Source organism: Hippoglossus hippoglossus, chromosome 22 (genome assembly GCF_009819705.1).
Source record: "Hippoglossus hippoglossus isolate fHipHip1 chromosome 22, fHipHip1.pri, whole genome shotgun sequence".
NCBI lineage: Eukaryota > Metazoa > Chordata > Actinopteri > Pleuronectiformes > Pleuronectidae > Hippoglossus > Hippoglossus hippoglossus.
In genome coordinates, this window is record NC_047172.1 from 20,921,218 (window position 1) to 20,943,665 (window position 22,448).

The 22,448-nt window shown below is 40.0% G+C and overlaps 2 protein-coding genes across 5 annotated transcripts in view; one reads left to right on the forward strand and one right to left on the reverse strand.

Moving 5' to 3' along the window:
• The window catches only part of pdss2 (prenyl (decaprenyl) diphosphate synthase, subunit 2), a 30,225-nt gene extending 24,691 nt beyond the window's left edge, over positions 1-5,534 (reverse strand). Inside the window, exon 1 of the mRNA XM_034576937.1 lies at positions 5,039-5,534. Coding sequence (XP_034432828.1) covers positions 5,039-5,286 — 248 coding nt within the window. The 5' untranslated portion in view covers positions 5,287-5,534. The remainder of the gene's footprint in view (positions 1-5,038) is intronic.
• A 4,411-nt stretch (positions 5,535-9,945) lies between these two features.
• Positions 9,946-22,448, forward strand: part of sobpa (sine oculis binding protein homolog (Drosophila) a) — a 41,025-nt gene continuing 28,522 nt past the window's right edge. For all 4 annotated transcript variants that reach the window (XM_034576371.1, XM_034576373.1, XM_034576372.1 and 1 more), the window contains exon 1: positions 9,946-10,392. In XM_034576371.1, coding sequence (XP_034432262.1) covers positions 10,297-10,392 — 96 coding nt within the window. In that variant the 5' untranslated portion in view covers positions 9,946-10,296. The remainder of the gene's footprint in view (positions 10,393-22,448) is intronic.

The window sequence follows — 22,448 nt, forward strand, 5'->3', positions numbered from 1 at the left end:
AAACCCCTGAAGACACCATGAACTCATTGTTTTACTATCCTCTATCATTTTAAAGACAAATTGATAAATGTATTACCAGAAAATATTAAATGAAAATAATTATTAATCAAATTATATAATAACTATTTTGACATTTAAGGGCATTTGTTTATTAAATCCTTAGTGTACATGCAAAATCAATGAGATCATATTGCTGGTTAAAAAAGCCAAATAAGAAATTGTTAACACTAATAAATATCAGTCTATTTTGTTCATCAATATCCATGAATTATTCTCTGCGAAATCAAGGACACTGTTGAAAAGATTGATTAAAGAAAGTGAAAACAAAATCCTGAATATATGCCTGATCACGATGGGTTCTTTCCAGACATCCACCACATTCTTCCACCAAGTTCTGAGGTCATCTGGTCAGTTGTTTTTACGTGATCCTTCTTACAAACAAATGCAGACAGAAACATAGCCTCCTGATTGGGGGCAATCCTTTTATAGATTGTAAGTGTGCGTACAAAAATTAAAGAGACCATATTGTCGGTTACAAAATCCAAATACACCATTTAAATTCTATATTAAACAATAAAGTCAATACATTTCATTGGTAAATATGTCTCACACACAGTAGTAAGATCTACTGACATTGATAATAATCAAATAGTTCTACTAGTTCATCAATACTAGAAGTATCATAAATAGTTATTTTATATAGTTTTGGAGGAATATTTAATACGCTATATAGAAATATAGATATTGCTGCGTACTTTGGTTGTAATTCTTTGATCCCAAAAGATATATATATTTTGGTTATACTGAGTTTTATGAATCTTTTTGTTTTAATATCTGCATTACAGTGCACATGAAAAATGAAACATTTTCTAAAAATCACACAGTTTCTGTACCATCCAATTTATCAACAGAGTGATTTTTCTTTTTATCAGCTTTATTTTATCTTTACAGCAGTCTCAACATTGTCATGTTTTGGTATTTTTAAAAACTGATTTGTAATCTTCCCTTTTCAAGCTGTGATATCTGATTGTTGTAAATTAGTTTCCATATATATATGTATATATATATATATATATGTATATATATATACACATATATATAAATGTGTCTGTTGCCTGTTTGAATTACCACGCCACTCTCAATTAAGACAGACAGAGCTCTGATTGGGCAGATCAACTCCATTTTTTATTGAAAAACACTAAACCACTAAAACTTTTTTCTCTCCATACTTTGAATTTGTTCAATTCTTAATTCTTAGTCATGACCAACTTCAGCTTTGGCCTCACGTTTTCATGGGCTTTAATCCAAAAGGTCAAAACTGAAGGAAAATGACACAATGTTTTGAGAAGATACGTCAAGGCTGCAGACTGGAAGCTGTTTTTGACTTTTTGCAAATAGTTCTTGCTCTAGTCTCCACACTGATTTCAATATTCACTCTAGTCAACACTGTAGCTGCAGCAGACAGAGGTATTGTGCATCAGTTGACGTCATATTAATGGCCACTGCATTGATCAGGGTAATGATGATCACAGGTAAGACTGCAAAAAAAAGGTGAGAAAGGTAGAAGGCATCAGTAGAACTGAATTCCAGTCTGAGTCCAACTCTCAAGGACTGTCTTTAAAGCAAGTTAAGTTTCCTCTCCTGGGCCGCAGTCCCCTCGCTGTAACTCCAGACTTTGGGCCAAAGTTAGCTGAGCTGCAGTTTTTGAGAATGAAAGGAAAGGAAAAACCGAAACCCAACTCCACGAGGGTCTGCCTGTCTGCTGTTGTGGATATTTTTATCTGCCGCTCGTCTAAGGCGGAGACACAGTGGGAAATACGAACCAGCCAACCCAAGCTGACAGTGAGGAGTCAGACTGTCAAGAGGTCTGCTTCCCCCCTCACCACCCCCGCCCCCTGCTACAACACCCAAATGGATTGTCATATCAGATTTAGGTGTATAGGTTATTACACCCTTGGGCTCCTGTTTCCAAATGCCCGTCTGCATGGCGGGATTGAGTTTGAGGACTCTCTCTTCTCGTTCTCTTTGGTTCCTGATTTTTGTTTGATAAAACAGAAAACTATGATAAAGTTATGGGATAATATCTGGAAGATCTGACCTGCTCATCCTTTTTCAATGCACAATTGTGTCTTTGCAGTTGCATCACACAACAGCTCTGGCTTTTTGCAAACATAAACAAAATATTTCTGGTAGGGGATAGACTCTAATAAAGTTGATTCGTACCCACACAGAGGTGACTGTGACTGTGAGTGTGGGAGGTGAGGCCTTTGCCCTGCGAGAAGAATCAATACACTGTGTTCCTTAAATCACAATATTTACTTAGAAGAAATAGGATGCATCCACCACAATGGTAATGGGTCTATTAAGTATTAAGTGCTTATTCTGCCTCGTCTAAGAAGAAACACAGGTTTGAACAGCCTGTCACGTCTTTTGATTAAAAACTATTCTCTAAAAGTAAATCAAGAAAAAATCAATTCATGACATTTTTGCTTCCTATACAAAAGGTGTTATAAGTAAGTTGTCTCTGCAGCCAAAGGGCACGGCCACATGTGTGTGAATGCAAAGCAAATTTCACAGGTCAAAGTTCACCAAAGTTGTACTCCACGCGAAGCCACGCTGTGATCTGCTTTGTCACAGGAAGCAAATGTTTTATTTGCCTCCTCGCTCGTACTGATTGGAAATGAACAGGTGGCAAAGGGTCACAACGGAAATATTTGCATGTGTGACTGGGCCCTGATGTGTTTTTTCAGGCCAGGAAAGGGTGGTAGTGATGATGTCATGTACAGGGCTTGAATCCTCATTGTGTTTCCAAAACAAGAGGTTATAAGTCACCCTCAGCAGTTGTTCAGGGCAGACTGGACACTACAGTGATGCTGTAGGAAAGTGAAGATAGGCCAGCTGCACCAGAGCTAGCTGGTTAGAATGCTAACTACAGTAGAAGCTGATGACTTAAGTTTGATGCTGAGCTCACAACGTTTCTGTCAGATCTGTAAGTAAACAGCTGTTAATGCTAACGTTGGCTCGGCAGGAAAAAACGACAACATACAGCTCCTTTAGATCAGGGGTTCTCAAACTTTTCAGCCACTGACTAAAGATGCCAGAGACATGCAACCCCCATTATCCCTGGAGTTTGTTGAAGCATAGAAATTGTATTTATTTAACTTAGTTTGCAAAAAAAAATAAAAAGCACCTACATGCACATCTCTCTGTGTTTCCTGTGGTGCTGAAAATGGTCCTGCTGCAACTAATGCTGTCACTTATCTTTTATCATCATTTTAGAGGTTTAACTACTTTTTCTTATTCCTTTCTAACAATTATGGCTAAAATAAGCTTTTTCTAATTGCTTATACATTTTATTTGATTTCCAGTGCCTGGGGGTCCCGACCCTAGCTTTAATCAGACCATATGCCCACATATTCCAAATTCAGTGCAAGAATATACTAGTGAGTTCCTAGAAGTGGCCCCACTCACCTTGTTACCATGTATATAGATTTCTTTGTCTGTGGAATTACTGTCAGATTTACTTTGTTCTGTCCAGATGGAGTTTCAATTTACTTCCATGATCAACACTGATTTTTCTGCCACACTTGTATCTTGCAGGTGTGTTGCTTACTGAAGTGGCTACAGTTGGTATTATAGGATGTGTTGCTAATTGTCGTCGTAACAGGTCACACAGTGTGTTTACATGATACAAATGTTTCTGGATTACTGCACATCAATCTATAAAATAACATGAAAATTAAGAACAATCAAGATTTGCACACACAGCCAGTGCACCTAGTTAAGAATCAAAACAGTTTTTTTTCCTAGTATTTGTGTACTTTACATATGCCCCTTAAAGGAAAAACACCAAAAGCTTCCAAACCCTCTGACTCAGCACTGAAGGAATGAAAGAAGATACGAGCAGTCTTTCACTACTGCCTCAACTCCATGATACTGTCGCAGCCATGTAAGAGTTGTGTTATGTAATAATAAAACATGATGGTAAAGGTAAAATATCATTGCTCCTGTTAGAAGGACGAAGACCCAAACTTTTTAGCATTTCAGTCCGATGGTGCAGAAATGACAGAAATCACACATCTGTGCAAACCTCTCCTCAGCAGACTTCACTTATTCCACCAGGATGCACCACAGAGCACCACAGGAAGTCCTCCCTCAGAGTTTTAGACACTCTAGGTCAATAGACCGGCCCTGGACTTTTTTCACCCTTTCAGCACATTACACCTTCATTTATAATAACTTAACTTCTGTTGTAAATGTACTGCATTTTTGCATGTTCTTATTCAGCTTCTTTTCATATACTGTATTTTAACGCACATATTTTTACTTTTTATTTTACTCATACCTATATTTTGTATTTCTATTCATTGTTATTGTCTTGGTCAGTATATATTTCAATTTTTGGCTGGAGCACCTGCAAGAAAACCACTTTCCCCTGGGATCAATAAAGTATTTCTGATTACCAATGTTGATATGTTATTACAAAATAATACACACATATGGTATAGACTGTAGCTAGCCCAAGAGACACTGTCAAGAAGATTGTTTTGATTACAGACAACCTTTGTATACCTGCATGTCTACAGAGTGATGAAAGGGAATCCTATGAAGGAGTGTTTGTGTGTTTCTCTGGAGGTGGGTGTTGCTCAATTACCAGTGGGGTTTCAATTTTAAGTATTAAGAGCGTAATAAAGTGATGAAATCATGAGAGAAACAAACTACAGCCAGCTTTAATAGTAATGCAGCTTTGCAATCATTAACTTATGTCAGTAATATGTTGACGTTTGTTTCTTTTGCGAAAGTGAAATTCCACCTAAACCCAGTTAGTGGATTAAATTCATGCTGAAGCTGGAAGATTTTAGACATTAACCTGAACATTTGTTAAAAAGTTAATCTATATTTGAACCTTTGCACACAGAGTTATGTTATTTAGCCAGATTTTTGAATGGAGTCTGCTCCATTCAAAAATCATAACACAACTCTGTGTGTTAGCCCAGGAGTTGGCAGAGCCCTGGTTGAGACGTGCAGCATGTGTTACCTGGCGGTGCTGAGTAACGGGTGCCGGGTCCCCACCAGCTTCCTCACGTGCATGGCCACATTACTGAGTTCGTCGCTGAGCAGGCAGCGGAGGCTCATGAAGGAGGTGGGATAGCCGACGATCTTCTCTGCGTCGGACACCACTTTGCTCCAGTTGGACGCTCCGGAGCTGGAGAACAGACTCAGCGTCCTCTGTCCTCGGCTCGACAACGTCCTGCAGCACAGACGCGACCACGTATTGAAAAGCATTTTCTCTGAATACTCTGTTTCTATTTGGAGACAGTTGACTGAAGTGTCATTCAGGTTCTTGCTGCCATCTTCAAACGGTGTGACCAGATTTAACTGAGGCTAACGCTGTGACATGTTGTTAAACAGTGCCACATCTGTAGTATTAATAAATAACTATGATTTAATATCCTGACACATCTAACAAACTGTCACTGGGAGAATAAGAAGCTGTTTCACAACACACGACCTGACACAGGGAGCTGCCATCTTTGTTTACGTAATACGTTACGTCGCGAAACGTAACGACGGCTGCTGCCAGATTCCGACACGCCCACTTTCTGAGAGCACAGAGTCAGTGATATAATCTGTATGTTATCATGCATTGATTTAATATCATTAAATAAATAATATAAGAATTGTGTCCTGCTATTTTGTCAAATTTCCACACAACATGAGACAACTTACATATATTTTATATAAAAAATTATTCGACATTAATATATATCTGTGAATATTTTGTATATTTAAATCATATGTTTTAAATGCGATGCAAATACATCACTTTTATAATACATATCAATTTATATACATCACATAAATCACTTTTATACTTTAATAAATACATAGTATACATAAACAGATATTTTATCATTATTGTTATTAGGTAAACTAATTTGTATTTTATATATTCCCATTGTTCAAAGCTGGTACCTCAAATATTCTATTACTAAGCTCAGTGAGATGGATATTTCTTTTCCAGGAATTTTACCTAGATTTTCTAGATCTTCTATGCTACAGAGTATAAACCAATCATGTTCAAATTGTTTTTTATTGGATTAAACCACTAGATATCTTAATTTAAAAAGGTAGTAAATGGCAATAATTAAATATATTGAAACTCAAAATGATCTATTATGATGTGTTGCTTTTGCTTAAAAGGAAAGTTAATATAACATTGTAATGATTAACAGCACAAATTAACAATAAATTGACTTTATGCTCGGCATAAAGATTACTACTGCATTGTAAGTACACATAATACATTTAGATGAAAGCCTTATAAAGTCAACAAAATGTAAATTGACAAATGTAAACAGACAAAATATAAACTAATCTTTAGCAGATTTGTTTTTATCAAACAGAAATAGCAGCTGCAGTCTTACACAGTATCTATGGTTAGCTAATATAAGGACCCCTGTGTTGTCCAATGTGATCTCCAATCTGATGTGTTAGTAATGTTTGATCATTGGAGAACATAATTTTTCATTGGATCATTCTGAAACATCCCAAACATATTGTAACTGCTTTTGTCAAATCATTGGATATTATAGTTACAGCTGCAAGTTTCACATTTAGTCAGATTACTATGAATCAACATGTGTACAGAGATTTGACCTCAATGTGGAAACACTTTGGATCAAATCTGTCTTTAGTTTCGTCCTAACTCGTTGTTTGTTTGTATTACGGCAGATAAAGACCTTCACATTTAAATGTTTATTTGTGTCCAAGACTACAATGAGTAAAACATTTATTTGAAACCAAGGTAAAAAAAAAAAAAAACTTGAGCGTAGTCATGTAAACCAAACTGTTGAAAAACAAGCTGTCATACAAAATCCTTGTGATGATATAACAGCTCCACAGTTTAGAGGAAAAAGACCCAGCAGAGTTATAACAATGCTTTCATTGAATCCTACTTCATATGCTTATTACTGGACTGGAGACAAAGTCTGTTAAGGACAGCTTAAACAACACAGAGCTGCTGAATAGACTTATGAAACAAATGATCTGTTCACCCTCAGCATCATATTGTCCAGATTAAAATAGCTGCAGGCAATTTTAGCGTATTTAGAAATGTCACGGTATTTTATCATAACAAAAATCATACCAAATACCACTGTTTCATTTAGCTTATGCATGTTTTATTGTAATTTCAACACTTTCTTCAGTTTCTTCACATATTCATATCTCCAACTCTTCATGCATAATATATCATCAGAAGCATTCCAGTTATACTCCACTAAACCTCTGCTATAGCCAGAGAAATACAGGAACCGTGTGCTGCTGGGTTTCTTGAGGCGAGAGCTGCGCTGTAGCACTCAAGTCATCTCACCCTGACCCCGTGTCACGGTTCACAGCTCCCGTTCCTGCTGGTTTCCTGGCTGAAATGGGTGTCACCGCGCCACGAGCAGCATCACCCGGCCCTCTCTGTGGCTCCCCACCTGTGAACTCATTGTAATTCCACTTAAAGTCAGAGGGCAGCATGTAGCATGCAGCTGTGACGGATAAATCAATGCCTGACGCTAAAATCATTTATTAAAGGGCCCCTGAGTCTGCCTCATGTGCCAATAACAGAACTGTTTTGCATTAACTTAGCGGTTCTGGAATTCCCTCTTCAAACAACATGCTGTCAACAGGTATCACTGCAAGATAGGCATATAAAACAGCTTTATATAAATATACAGTATATATTCCAATATGTGTTTACATGTGTAAGTTAACACATGTAGGGATACTATACAGAGGGCATGAATGTTTACTGTATGTGCATATGTAATCATAACAGAATTTAATAAATGCAGGACATTTTTTCCCCCTGGATAAATCTGTCTGTCTTTCTAAAGGTCATGTTTTCACCCCGGGCTGTTTGTTTGTTGGCTTGTTTGATTGTAACTAAGATTACGCAAAAACTACTGTGCGGATTACCAGGAAACTTGGTAATGGATGTGGGTCAGGGAAGAATCCATAAAATATTGGTGCAGATCTGGATGAGGGATTTCTTTCCCTCTTTCTTTAAAATTGTGAGAGGAGGCGTTTTTCAACAATCCCCTTTATTTCCCAGATAATAATTCATGGACCTTGATTTAAAAAAATAGTGTGAGTGTGTGCAATTTGGTGCAGATCCATAAAAAAGTTTGTATCCGGTGAATTTAGATGTGGTTTCATCAGGGGACTGTTTGGCCTTGGCAGAGCTATCAACTCATGAATGCCATTCTAGTTGAAATAAATGTTTTTTAAAAAGTGAACAATTCTGCTCCAGTTATTGTCTTAAACACTAAATGTGAGATATTCATTATTATTGATCAGTCAAATAATGTGGGAAAAAAACATTATTTAAATTTAAATTTTCTTTTTGAAACTTTGATGATTTCTTGGGTTCACATGTGGCCTTGTGCCCACTGATTAAACCAAACTCCGGGATCTCTGCAAACCTCTTTAATTAGAATAGATGTTAATATATAAGTCTTGGGACAACAGACACCTGTGGATGTTTATTTTCACCATGCACATTGTTAGCTCATGGAACAACCTGGGGGAGAAGAAGCAGCACTCTAAAGGCCAAATGGAAACTATTTTCAGCACGATGATTCAGACATTACAGAAGTAGCACACCTCAGAAGTTTCCTTTGGCCTTCAGAGAGTGTGTTGCACCTTTTCCCTCCTTAGGATGAAGCAACATTTCTCTTCTTATTACAAACTCACACACTTTCATTTCCTCAGTTGAGAAGACTCATGGAACACCTGCTCCACTGATCTTCTCACTACGCAACCTTCGCCTCCCGTTTACTTCCAATGTCTGAGAGGGAAGAGGCAAATAAACCATTTGTTTCCTGTGGCGAAGTAAATTGCAGAATGGCTTCACATGTGGTTCAACTTTGGTGAACTTTGATCTGTGACATCTGTCTTGGATTCACGTAACTGCGACCATGCTCCAATGCAGGGTCAGATCAAGTGCCCCTGTCCTGTCAGTATAGTCTTTTTTAATTAATAAATAAACCAGTCACTTACAAACAATGCAAACATTAAATACAAACTTAGTTAACAATTAAGAATTTTTCTTTTCAAAACTTTTTTGAAAAAAAAAAATACGCTTGAACATGGAACAATTTTCAAAATATATACAATTATATGTGACTTTGCTCAAAGCTATGGAACTAACAGTACATAAGAAATGTCTTATTGAAATAGGGTCAGGACTTTCTCTGGAGTTTGCCTTTCACTCATGAACATTCAGGTGAGGGGGAGGGGCAGCAAGCAGAGGCAGGTTGTAAGGTTACATTCTGCTACAGAGATCATGTGTTTTTGTTTACAGCTCAGCTCTTTGTCTGTGTCTTTCACGTGTATGGCTCCGCTTTTTCATCCTGAGATATTTGTTTTCTTTTTTCATTTCTTTTTTCATTTTTGCATCTGTAAAAACATCAACACGCCCGATTGCCCATGGTGGATCCTGCAGAGGATCTCCTGCGGAGTCTTTATAGGGGGCTGGCAGGAGAAACTCCGGAGAATGTCCAGAGCCTCTCACTGGGACATTGGCGTACAGTTTATGTACCTTATGGCCCCTGATTGAGAAAAATCCTCAATGCACAGTTTAAAAAAAAACATATGAAGCCATCCAAGCAATAGCGACTAAGTTTCAAAATGTCCTTGAGCAAGGCACTGCTCTCACTACACTTGTAAAGCGTCTCTGCGTGGTCACGTCAGGCTGAAAGTCACTCAACACACTGGCACCTCCAGAGTTTTTGACTTTGTGGTGTTAAATGACTGAAGCGGTGGAGAGTGTAACTGATAGAGACTCAGTGCAGAACAATGTGGGTCTGGACTGGGGGGGGGGGGGGGGGGTGTGCGGGCACCTGTTAGCCGCCGTACACGCTGTCACCATGAGGCAGCAGCGCTAAGTGGATGTGAGCGCTCTGATTGCGCTCCACGGGAAAGCGAGAAGAAATAGCCCACCTCTGATCATCAGCGCGTCATATAATGTTTCAGCGGACGCCCCTCCCCCTGTCTCGTTTTTTCCCCTCACTCAACCTCTCCTTTGACTCACAGAGGCGGCTCACCACTGGCGCACGGACCCGCGGAGGAGGACACGGCCAGAAGATGGCTGACTTAGCCGGGCGCCAAGAGCCCTCGGCGGCATCCCCAGCGTCACACGGGCCGCTGCGAAGCTGCGAGACGCTCGCCGTCTGGCGACTGTGAACCGGCCTCCCTCCCTCCTCCGCTCACCGCAAATATTGACAGAAGCACCGCAGAGAAAACATGGCAGAGATGGAGAAAGAGGGCAGACCCCCGGAAAATAAAAGGAGCCGAAAGCCTGCGCACCCAGTGAAGAGGGAGATAAATGAAGAGATGAAGGTAAAGAAAGGAGGGTCCGTCCGGCTGCATGCGATTACGCGTGGAAGCGGAGTGGGTTGTGCGTGCGTGTGCGTTCACACAAATCTGCACAATACAGTCAAGTGCAGGTGGCTGCAGGATGGCCAAACTCTGATTTGTGGTTTTCTCTTTGCACAAGTTCTTTTGTCACATCCACATTCCAGCCTCAGCTGCGCACTCAGCCAAGACCGCCGTGCACAATGGATGCGGCACCAATCCGCCGCTCCTGTACTGTAGTAAGTTTTGGAGCAGTGGAGAATCAGTGCGCGCTCCTGTCGCTTCTTGTCATTATTCCGCTGTTTGTGTGCGCTGCCTTCCACGGCTCACTCAGAGTCAATGGAAAACCCAGTGCGTCAGTGAAGGCGTCAACAGAGCCTCTACTACTGCTATTAATACTGTTCCACTCCGGCGCAGCGCAGGGCAGCCGCGGCTCATCCTTAGTATAAATCAATGGGGGAACACTCACGCAGCCAAGATGTGTTTGTGCGTCCGTGTGGGTCTGCCTCTGAGCGTGTGTGTTTGTGTTTATGTGCGTGTGTGCTTCCCAGCTGCCCAGAGGCGTGTGATCCAGATGTGCGTATGTGTGTGCGCGCGAGCTTTTACGCATTCGACAGGAGCACAATGTCTCCAGTGTTCGGCCTGCGCGATTATCCATCCCAATATTCAGCCACACGTTGTTTCTATTCGCGTGTGTGTGTGTTTTCCTCGGCGCACATTGTGATATCTGAGCCCCGTGCTCCGCGCGGTTCATTGTGGAGAAAGTGTCCCTGGCATGTGTGAGTGTGTGCGTGTGTGAGGCAAGCTGTGTGTCCGCTTTGTCTCCATCTCTTCATTGTTTGTACACATTTGGCTGGAGGCACACGAGCACCCAGAGGTTTTTTGTTGTTGTGGATGGATGTGCAGGCGATCACTCCGAGGATAATTGTGGAAATTGTGATTTTTAGGCTGTCAGAGGGGAAAGAGATGGTGCTGGCTGTGAGAGAGTCCTGAAACAACCCTGGCATAAAGGCTTTTTGTATCCAGACCTCTCCAAAATACCATTTGTCACCGCTTCTTTTCTGTGACTGCAAAATAAAAGGGGGTAAATGTGAATATTATTGATGATTAGATGATTCTTTTAGGAGGGTGGGTGGGTGGGGGCAACTCAGCTGCCAACATGCATTTATTATCATCACAGAGAAATAAGAAACAGGCAGTTAACTAGAATAATATGACAAGATAATGTTACATTTTAATTAACGGAGTAGCCTTTTTATTTTATTTTATTTTCATTGTTGCAGCATTGAATAGAAGCAAAATCCTGAATTCTTATGATGTCCTTGCTATTTATTAAAAAAATTAACTGGAGGTGAGTTCATTTAATAATGGAATTTTAACTGGTTGTTAAACTGGAAAAAAAAACCTTGATAAGGATTAAAAATATGTTTCATGCTCTTCAGTTTGTGAAGGAACCCAGTTAACCCTGCTTTGTGCTGCTGCCTGGTCCTGATGACAGGATGCAGAATGTGTGTGTGTGTGTGTGTGTGTGTGTGTGTGTGTGTGTGTGTGTGTGTGTGTGTGTGTGTGTGTGTGTGTGTGTGTTTGTAGTGAGGGGGGTGTCAGGCAGGGTCTCACCATGGAGAAATTTCCTCATTTCTTATCAGGGGAGCACTAGAGGTTGTCTCAGCGGAGCGTTAAAAATGGCACAAATATTTATGAGCATCCTTACGGCACAGTGAAGGGCCGTCTTGACATATTTAAACGTCCAGATTTAATTTAATCATTTTAAATATTGTAACAGAAATTAGGTAAAATTTTAAATAAATCTAGTTTGACTCATGCTGTTTAAAAAAACAAATGAGATGTCCTGTATTGCAATTCATCACACTTAAAAAATAATTACACAATGTCAGATGTCAGTCAGAAATGGTGTTTTATTTGCAGCTCTGTGTGTTTTGCTTTTTGATGGTAGATTGTGTGACACTGGTCATTATTCAGGATTCAGTGAATTGACGTCACTTATAATATGTTGCGGAGAGCCGACATGTCAGCTAAACATCTCATTTGAGGGAAACAGCTTAAACTGTCATCAATTTTATTTTTTTTAGCTACAGGCTTATAACTGTAACGACAATCTGTCAAATGGTAGAGGAGGCACTATACACCCAACCAAGTGAAAATGTCAGCAGCATGTGCATTTTTAGATGTACCAATACAGAGTGTACAAAATAATTTGTTCAGAGCTGATTCACCTGACTGAACTGGGAATTGAACGACTGACCTCCTGGTTTGTGAACGACCTGCTCCACCTCCCGAGCCACAGCCCCGATAATGTTGTATTGATGGTGTGTAGAAAAAGTTAGGAATGCTACTGAATGGAGCAGCAGATGTGGTTATGGTGTCAAAACACTTTCCAAGGCTAAAAAAAACATTAAGTTTGTTTGTAGCTCATCTAGCACAAACACACAAACACACACACACACACACACACACACACACACACACACACACACACACACACACACACACACACACACACACACACACACACACACACACACTAGCTGTTTGTCTACAAAGTTAATGTACACCTGTGATTTAAAACAAGTTTATCCAACCCAGAGAATATATGTTGCCCATACATTAACACTATGGTTAAAATGTAAAATCTAGTTTTATAAAGTATGGATGTATTTAATTGAACAAGCGAGGCTGTGCCAAGTAATACACTTAGATACAAAGCCAAGTGTAAATCTGGAGCCAGAGTTATGGCCGTCAGAGTCCCTATATGCCATTTGTTGTATGCTGTAAGTTAATTTTAATGTCAAAACATTTATTTATAAAGTTCTCACACTAATCTTTTCTAAGTGTTCAGAACAAAGACTCTGTTCTTTTCTTTAGATTCTTTCAGCCTCAATATTTCAATCCAAGGCCAGAGGAAAAAACAGTAACATAGAGCCACAATGTGCCCTTGTTGTGAGGGATCATGGTCTGAAAAACCCGCAGCCTGACAGTGTTTCCTTCATCTGGCTGCTTAATGTGTGCCACGGTAAAATAAGCCCCGGTGAGTAATCAAGGAGAAGAAGGAGGAGCGGGTATACGGAGGGGATAGGAGACGCTGCTGGAGAGAGTGGGGTAAGAAACAGGGGAGAAAGGAATGTATACAGCGCTGGGCTGGCTAAGCTGTAAAAACTGTAACCTGAGTGTCTCTGCTGGATCAGATATCAAGGAAAGTAGAGGGAAATGAAAGCAGAGGAGAGGGAGAGGCAGAGGAGGAGAGAGGGAGAGAGGGAGCGAGGGAGTGGAAAAGTGGAGTAGGAGGAGGCAAAGGGAAACTTGGCGTGTGGATTCGGGAATTTTATCACAGTGTTCTGTGACCTGCTCTGGTTTCTATCCACAAGGTATCCAGTTCCCACCATCGTCATTACCACAAATCCTACCGGCCGTGTCTGGGTCTTAGTGGAGGGAAACAAGAGGGAGACTGTGGACAAACAGGATTTTCAATGTATTTTTATCATTATCTCCTGGCAGTGAAGAGCAGTACATTATGATTACAGTCCACTTAACCACTAATTATCCTCCAAATTTAAACGTAAACTCGCTGGAGGACCCAAGCCTCTGTAAAACCACCAGATTGTCTATAAGTGGGTTCTGACTAAAGGGGGGCTGATGTTTTCTTCTTGTCATCATTATATCCGAGGTCTGATCCACAGTGTTCAACATAGGCAGAATTAAGACCTAATAACTTTAAAGGTCTGAATGTATTGGTTGTTAACTACGCAGTGGCAAGATGGCGACTTTGCGTATCCTGCGTCCGTTTGGTGCGTAGGTTGTGCTCGTCCTCAGTACTTAACGTGACACGTCTGCAAGATGCAATACCAACAAAAAAAGGTCGGGGCAGTAGCGAGTCCTTGACAGGGTCAGTGGACACGTCATCGGGGGCTTCAGTGACAGAACTGGTGGACAGGCTGTGTGACCACGTGTGGAATTACCCACATTTGTATGAAGTGTCACTGCGTGTTCTGTCTTGATCTTAACATCAGCCAAATGTTTATCTCCTTAAATGTCGCCATCTTTGTTTTGTTTACCGCACACGAACTCCACAGAGGGCGTTCTGTGGAGTGCCCTCTACTGGAATCCTCCAGTAACAACGTAGTACCGAAGCAAGTATGTGAACAATAACGTTCATGACGCAGCCAGTTGCCTACGCACATGTTTGGTCAAACTGCAAGTGAAACGCGGGCCCAAAAGGCTTAAATGAATTATTTATACCAGTGACACAAGGGCCGGTCAAAATATAGGAAACACCTTTCAGCAAACTGCGATCCTGTTCTCCAGTGCAGCATCTAAAGTGACCATGAGGCTGACTCACCACCACTCTGACAGTGTCATTAATGTAGGTGGTTTTTTACTGTGTTGATGCATTAGATTGTACTGGATGAAGGTGCATTAACAGTAATAAAGTGGCCATTCTGTGTTAGAAGTGGTAAAACCATGTCTGCTGCTCAAGGTGGAAAGTAGGCGGATCAGCATCTGCTTTAAACCCTTATGATAATTAAACTTCTATTAGGTGGAGCCAGAGTAATCAGATTTTTTTTTACTACGGTACAGAGTTGTGTAAATGTAGAACAAAGCTGAGATGTGATTTGGGCAGAAAGGTTAAAAGTTTTTTTTTTTAAATCTATGTGCTGTTTAAAAGAGACATATTATTCTCTTATTCACGTTAATAATTGTCATTAAGGTTATCACTTGAAAAGATTTACATGCGCTAATGTTCAGAAAACACATCACGCTCCTCTTACTGTCCATTGCTGCAGCTCCTCTTTTCAGTCTCTGTCTGAAACGCTTGGTTTTTAGCTCCTGTCTCTTTAAGGCCCTCCTCCTGATTAAGCCAAGTCTGCTCTGATTGGCCAGCTGGTCCACTCTCTTGTTATTGGTAACTGCTTCCAGTGCATGTATGAAATGTCAGCCTCCACTCTCGCTTTACTTTGTTAGGGGGCGTGTCAGACTATCGGCTAAGTGACCATTATGCAAATGTAAGTTATTGTGGCACCATGCTAACCCGGAAGTGTCGGCTGGACTACTGACGATTTTTATGATGTTTTTTAGGGGGGGTTGAGGAGCTTCCCTTTCTGCAGACTTTGGGTTTTATAATTTTGCAGAAGTTTTACATCACAGAAGACCTAGAACACACTAAACTAGAAGAAAGAAAAACTGAAAAAGCATAATATGTCTGCTTAACAATTTACCAATTGTTCACACAAAACAAGTGAGGTTCCACATTACATGGGAATACCAGCAGTAACAACAGCATTAGGAGAACAATGATAGCGGACATATATTTAAAAACATCCATCATTTATCCTGTGTCACAGGATAGGGATGCTCTAACGACAAAACCATTCACTTTGCTGAATTAAGCAAGGGTGCTTTTATTTTTTTAATTTAAATGGTAAAATGCTTTTAAAGCAGCATTTAATATTGATTTCCAAATCTTAACTTTTAACCCATTGATTAGCAAGTAGTCAGTTTCAAGTTAATTTAATTTGCTTCTTCTTTGTTGTCCCACAGTGATATTGGTTGGGGCAAATAATGTGGTGGTGGTGGTGTTTCCTGTGATTGGAGCGTTATTGAGTTTCAGACCGGTTTATTCTAAAGTTGATGTAAGAGGAAAAACCTCTGAGTGACATTTAGGCAAAAATATGTTCTCAATGAATTTCATTAGATTTATATATTAGTCTTGTCTTGTCTTTTTGTCCAAATAAATGAGCTCAATAAATGTCATGATTTTTTAGGATTCATTCTCTGGGGACCATGATTATCCACTGCCAGTTTTATGGAAATGCAGCTAGTAGTTAAAATAACCTGTTCGTGGGCTGAGGTATTGGTCAAAGGGGAATTTGTGACTCAGTGGTCCTGTTTAGCAAAAGATCAGGAAGGGGCAACCAAATCATTCTGAATCATCCTCTGGGGACCATGATTATTCATGAGTAATTGTTCCCATATTGTGCTTTGGACCAATGTCTCGTACAGAAAGTAAAAACAGATGCAATTAGTGATCCCACCATCCCAGGGCCGTGCAGTTTAGCAAAGGTTTCCTGTTTTCTATCTAAATATATAAAACATCTTAGTTTGGCTTGAACTCTTCTTTCAGCTTTATTCTGTAGGAGACTCTTAAAAGCGGCTGAAATGAATAAATCTTATAAACAGAGATCTTGATTAAAAACCTTTACATCCAGTGTAAAGTATAGACATCTGTAGTTGCCTCTGTGTCTCCGTGTCTTCCTCCCCAGCTCAGCCGAATCCAAAGTTGGTGCCGCTGCTTTGATGAGCCGCCAGCCAGGATTAGATTCCCCTCTTAATAATACTCCCACTTTCTCAAAGTAGTAGGGTGACACAGAGGACAGCACGGTAGGAAGGAAAATGGAGACACAGAGAGATGCTGTGTTTTTGTCTCCATGATCTGGTTATTTTACAGCTACATCCGTTTTACTCAGGATGGGTTATGCTCCAACTCATTCGTTCAAAGGGAGGATTTTCTCCGCGGTGATTTTTTCTTCTCAAGGTTTCATCCTTGCAGTTGGACTAATTGCTGCAGTTGAGCTTGCCAGTGGGTGAAATTTGAGTGTCAGGGCTCTTTTTGGCTGGTTTGCCACGTATTGACACTATTGCACTTAAATGGGACGCACAGCAAGTGTGTTTGAAAAACTACAAATAAATCTCACCTACTTTGATAAAATGTCATACGTTCTCGTTAATATTATCAGATTTTTCTTTCTATTTTCGAAACCATGTAAAAGAGGAACCTCTCCCAGGATTGAGACTTAACAGTTTAATAGAAACATCGGGGTGACCTCCTCTCCTCTATGCTCAGCCAATTTCCTGGTTCTCTTTCACAGTATCTATAGATATGAATAAACAGATTCTTCATGTATTCAATATACAGAATCTGTAGATGAGGGACAAGACTTTGGCTCCAGAATCCTTCTGGTTTCCTTTTTCTATTTTGACCAATCATAAGCAGGCTTTGGTTGGATGCATGTGGAGAACAAAAGAGGCAGAAAACATTGATGAAATAAAGGCAAAATGCCTCCAAAAACATTCTCAAACCAAGGGACACTTGAATGGATTCAATTCATCTGCATAATTTCTGTGAAATGTTGGGAGAATAACCCTGGTGCGAACATGCACATTCCATAAGGAAAGGACATGAATTTAACTGCCCCATTTACAGCACATGAATAAATTTGTTGGCTATTTCAGTTACAACTCAGGCTGATGCAACATGCCACAAAAAAGTGCTCATGTTGTGTCTCCAAGGTTGTATATAGCTGTCAGAGCCCAACTTTAGCTCCTCTCAGGAAGTGGTACTAAATCTGACTTCCAGGAACCTCGAGGCAGCGCAAGCTCTGCTGTCACTCATCGCCGTTGAAGCAGAAGTGTGGTTACATCTGCAAACACGAGCTGTCCTGATTAGCAGCCGTCACTGCTTTAACTGCCATGTTTAAAGACCTCTGTGACAAAAAAAAGCTGAGAACGTAATTGTTTGGATTAGACTTAAATTGCCGTTGGTTACTGCTCCAAATCCAGTGAATAGTTGGATGCTGACACTAAATAACCTTAAAGTGTGCACACACTGAAACGCTCCTGCAGGTGATGTACGTGCATGCGTGACTTTCTGATCACAACAGAGTGCTTTGACTTATTTGAACCCTGCACTGTGTCAACCCATTGACCAACCCCACCACAGTGGTATTTTATAACAGACGGATCAATAACTCCTGTCATTCTTCATTAATGACGTCTTCCTAACATGTAGCCAAGTCCTTCCTTAACCTATGGCACATTCACTTCTGTACAGAATGGCAGAAACTGCGTACTCTGTATGTGTAAAGCAAAAGTGAGACAAAACTGATCCAAGAGCAGCGCTACTACTGTGAGATACAAATACAGCACATCATGAATTTCTGTCTGAAATGCTTAGAAATGTGCTGATGATGCAGGAGAAAATCTGCCTCTGTCACTCCTATACTGGGCCACAGTGTCTCACATATGCAAAGAGATACTTCTGCCTCTGTGTGTCAATGTGTGTGTGTGTGTGTGTGTGTGTGTGTGTGTGTGTGTGTGTGTTACCACTGTAAGCAATATGCAAGCTGCACTTTGTGTTGGTCCTCTGTTAATTAAATTTGTATCAAGCAGTTGAATGGACTGACCTGTTGTCTGCAGGAGGTGCCCACACACACACACACACACACACACACACACACACACACACACACACACACACACACACACACACACACACACACAGGCTCCACGTTCAGTGTGACCTGTGTGTGTGTGTGTGTGATGAGCCATTCAAGCCATTTAATTATTTCCTTTTATAGATAACTGTATTTTATTGTGAAAATACACCTAGCCTGAAATGAAATCATGGTGTCAGATAAGTTCACTTTCCTCCACAGTGCATCATCAATCAATACCTCAGACCTGCCTCCAGCAGTGAATGAGCAGCTTTCAGAGAAAACTTAACTCACTCAAGTTACAACTTAATTTTCCTGTCCCATCATCTCGGTGTAAAACTCCACAGACCAGTCTGACAGACAGCCTTGTTAGTAAACATGAATCTGCTGCGTGTGGCGTGCTGATGCAACATCATCCAACATGATTACTGGCTGAGGGCCCTTGCTTCATCACGGGTGAACAGGCAATAGTTACACTAGACTCCCCAGCACCTTTGCTTTACGTATAATCTACAGTGGAGGCAGGGCGGGTTGTTTAAGAGGCAATGACATCGTTCAGCTTCTGGATTTTTATTTCTGAATGTAGCAGGGGCAGATCCAGGGGGGCACTTGCTCCAGCTGAAATCTGATTAGTCCCTGAGGTGCCCCTGTCCCGTCAGTAGTTTTTCATTTTTTAATAAACTAGTCACTTACTAACAATACTAACAGTTAATGTGACATTTTGTCAAATAAAAATGTTCTAAGCTTTTTTGAAGTACGCAATGTGCTTAAATAAGGAAAAATTATCAAAATCTATTCAATGTTGTTTGGCTCGGCTCAAAGAGCTAATAGTAAATAAGGAATGACTTAAATTTACATCGTACTGAATTCGGAATTGTGCTCGGATGTTGGACATATAATTGCCCCCTCTGTGTAAATTGTGGCCCCTGATTTAGAAAAATCCTAGATCCCCCACTGGAATGTCATGCAAAATTGATGACTGAGATCTATATACACGCGCATGTGTCTGTTTGTGTGTGTGCTGTTTAATTTTCATCAGCCATGAGTCAGATGTGCTGGGTGGCACTGAACCACTCCAACATGATCACTCTGGCTCTAACGTATCGACAGGAGCTGTGTGTAATTGACGTTGAAACTGACTGATGTACAGAGTAAAGTGGAACTGGCTGTGAAATGACTTGCGTTTTGATTTGGAACAAAACCCACCAATGTGAGGACAAGCTGGGCCACCTCCATGGCTGGGGACTGTACGGTACATTGTGTCTGTCCTTTCAAACATTGATATGATTCTACAAGCTGTTGTCATATGCTAATTGACAGGCACGTCTCAGATCTAAGGGCCTTAAGTTATCATTCCAAATTTAATCTTGAAGGGTTTGTTGTTTTGGGAGAAATTCAAAAAACATCTTAGCCATCAATCTGGAAAAAATCACCTCACTGAGCTATTACTATCATCTGTATGTCACAGACAAATATATAGCAAAAAAATTAGGGTTCCGTGAGTAGATGCCTCTGGGACTGTTCTAAGGAGTGTGTGGTGATGATGAGCTGCATGCATTTACAGTTTGGTTTTGTTTCAAGTTCAGAGTTTATTGACTGTGTTATGGAGGAAATACCTTAATGTTTCACCTGCATAGAGTTATATTAATTTAGCATTAACTATCTGCAGAGCATTGTGCATTACTTGTGCTGCTGCTGCAAAGGTCAGTGCGGGTGGAGGACTGTTTGGTGAATTATGATATTTGCTTGACTGTGAAGTGTTATTCATTGCTCAGTGGAAGCTGTAAAACTTACAGACCTCAGTAGTGTTTCTACTGTGTTTTGATTGGTTCACACTTGTGTTTTATTCTATATATAAATCTAAAGCCAGGAGGCAGAGCTTAGTATAGATGTACTGTATCTGTTTTTTAATTTTTACATCTGTTTATTTTTTATTTTTAAAAAAATCGAAGTAGGATGCGCAGCTAAGAAAAATAACCTTCCATAAAAACCAAAGCTTGTTGTGTTTATACTTATTCTTTCTAGAGATTAAACAAACTCAAACTTGTGTTTATTAGTAAACTTTTCTGAGGTGTGGGTAGTTCAGACAACACCAGGCTGGGTTTTCTGTCTACGTGCTAAGCTGGGCTATCCAGCTCCTGGATCCAGGTTTATATAATGACAAAATAGATATAACAGTGGTATTGATCATATACTCCATTTGGGAAGAAAGTGATTAAGCCTATTTCTCAAAATGTCAAACTCTGTCTGTTGTATTACTCCACCAAGGCCCAACTGTCCACTTATGCAACCAATTTAAATTCACTAGATCCAGATTTTTTCATTTGGATCTGCACCAATTTGCACACACTCATAAATATCAGTCTCCTAAACATATGAAATTTCTTTTTTAAGATTCATGAATTATTCTCAGAGAAATCAAGGAAAATGTTGAAAAATGTCCTATGGTCCTACCTCACAATGTTGTAGAAAGTGGCAAAAATAATTCCTGGATCTATCCTCTGATTTGGATACACACTAACATTTTAAGAGCTCTTCTCTGACCCCTACTGCATCCCTCCACCACGTTACGTTACGTCCTGTAGTTTTTGCTGATCCTGCAAACAAACAAACACAAGCAGAAGAAAACATAACTTAATTGGCAGAGGTAATAATCAGTGGCCCATCCGTGGGTCAGTCGTGCTATATAGTTCAAATCCACAGAAACTTCAAATTCAATCAGAGATCCTAGAGTTTCCAAATATGTCAGTCTGAACTTAATGGAATGTATTTAAAATAGTCCATTTAATGTAATAGTGCATGAAATACATGAATTCTTAGGTTTGGCCTGACAACCTTAAACCTACACAAACCATACATAGGGGTTTAAACATATTGTTATGTTTAAGTTGGCTAGAGCCAATGGGAAATGAACTATACCATAAAACTATACAACAAATAAATCATTATAAATAAATTCAATATCTCTGAATTGTGCAATATAGCTAAAAAAATAATAAATATATATATCTATATAATACAATCTGTGGCATGTGGTTGTTGGGTTCCTCAGCTTCAGATGAAATGAACCAATGAATGAGTGAATCCCCATGGTCCATTTAACCCATGGGCCATGTTGTTGATGCACTGGCAACATTTTCAACCAGAGGAGTTGTGAGAAAAGAAGGAAGCTTTAAATGATCAGTAACAGCACCGGAAACACAAATGACTCAAACCCTCATCTCTGCTGTTACTCTGGTTTTACCAAGCTGTGGTTTTTTTGTGTCCTCATACTGTGATAGCTTTTCCATTCTAGTCAGTTTGCTGTAGTTAGTGTGCTGTGATAGGGTTCCCCATTCTCTTTATTACATAAGATCATCCTCTCTTATTGTGAAATGATAGGGGCCATTAGTTCGGCTGGATGCACACTGCAGCATTTGAATGGGAGTTAGCCCCAATTAGGTTGAACTGTATGTGAAGACGACCTGCAGTTTAAACAAAGACATTGTGATTTTCTCCAGGCAAAGTTTTATGTTTTGAGTGTGAGTCACAAAATCTCTGCCTAATTAGTTGAAGAAAGAAAATAAAGTCAAGGTCTCAGGGGTGGTGTGTGAAGTTTAAGTGTCAGGAAAAGCACAATGCATGCACCAAAAATAATGATGATGATGTCCCTTCCTTCCTTCATAAGATAAGATAAGATAAGATAAGATAATCCTTTATTATTCCCACAATGGGGACATTTGCTGTGTTACAGTAGCAAAGAGGACAGACACAAAATCTGTAAAGTGAGATGGGGTGAACATGTAATATAAATGCAATTAAATATAAAAATATGTA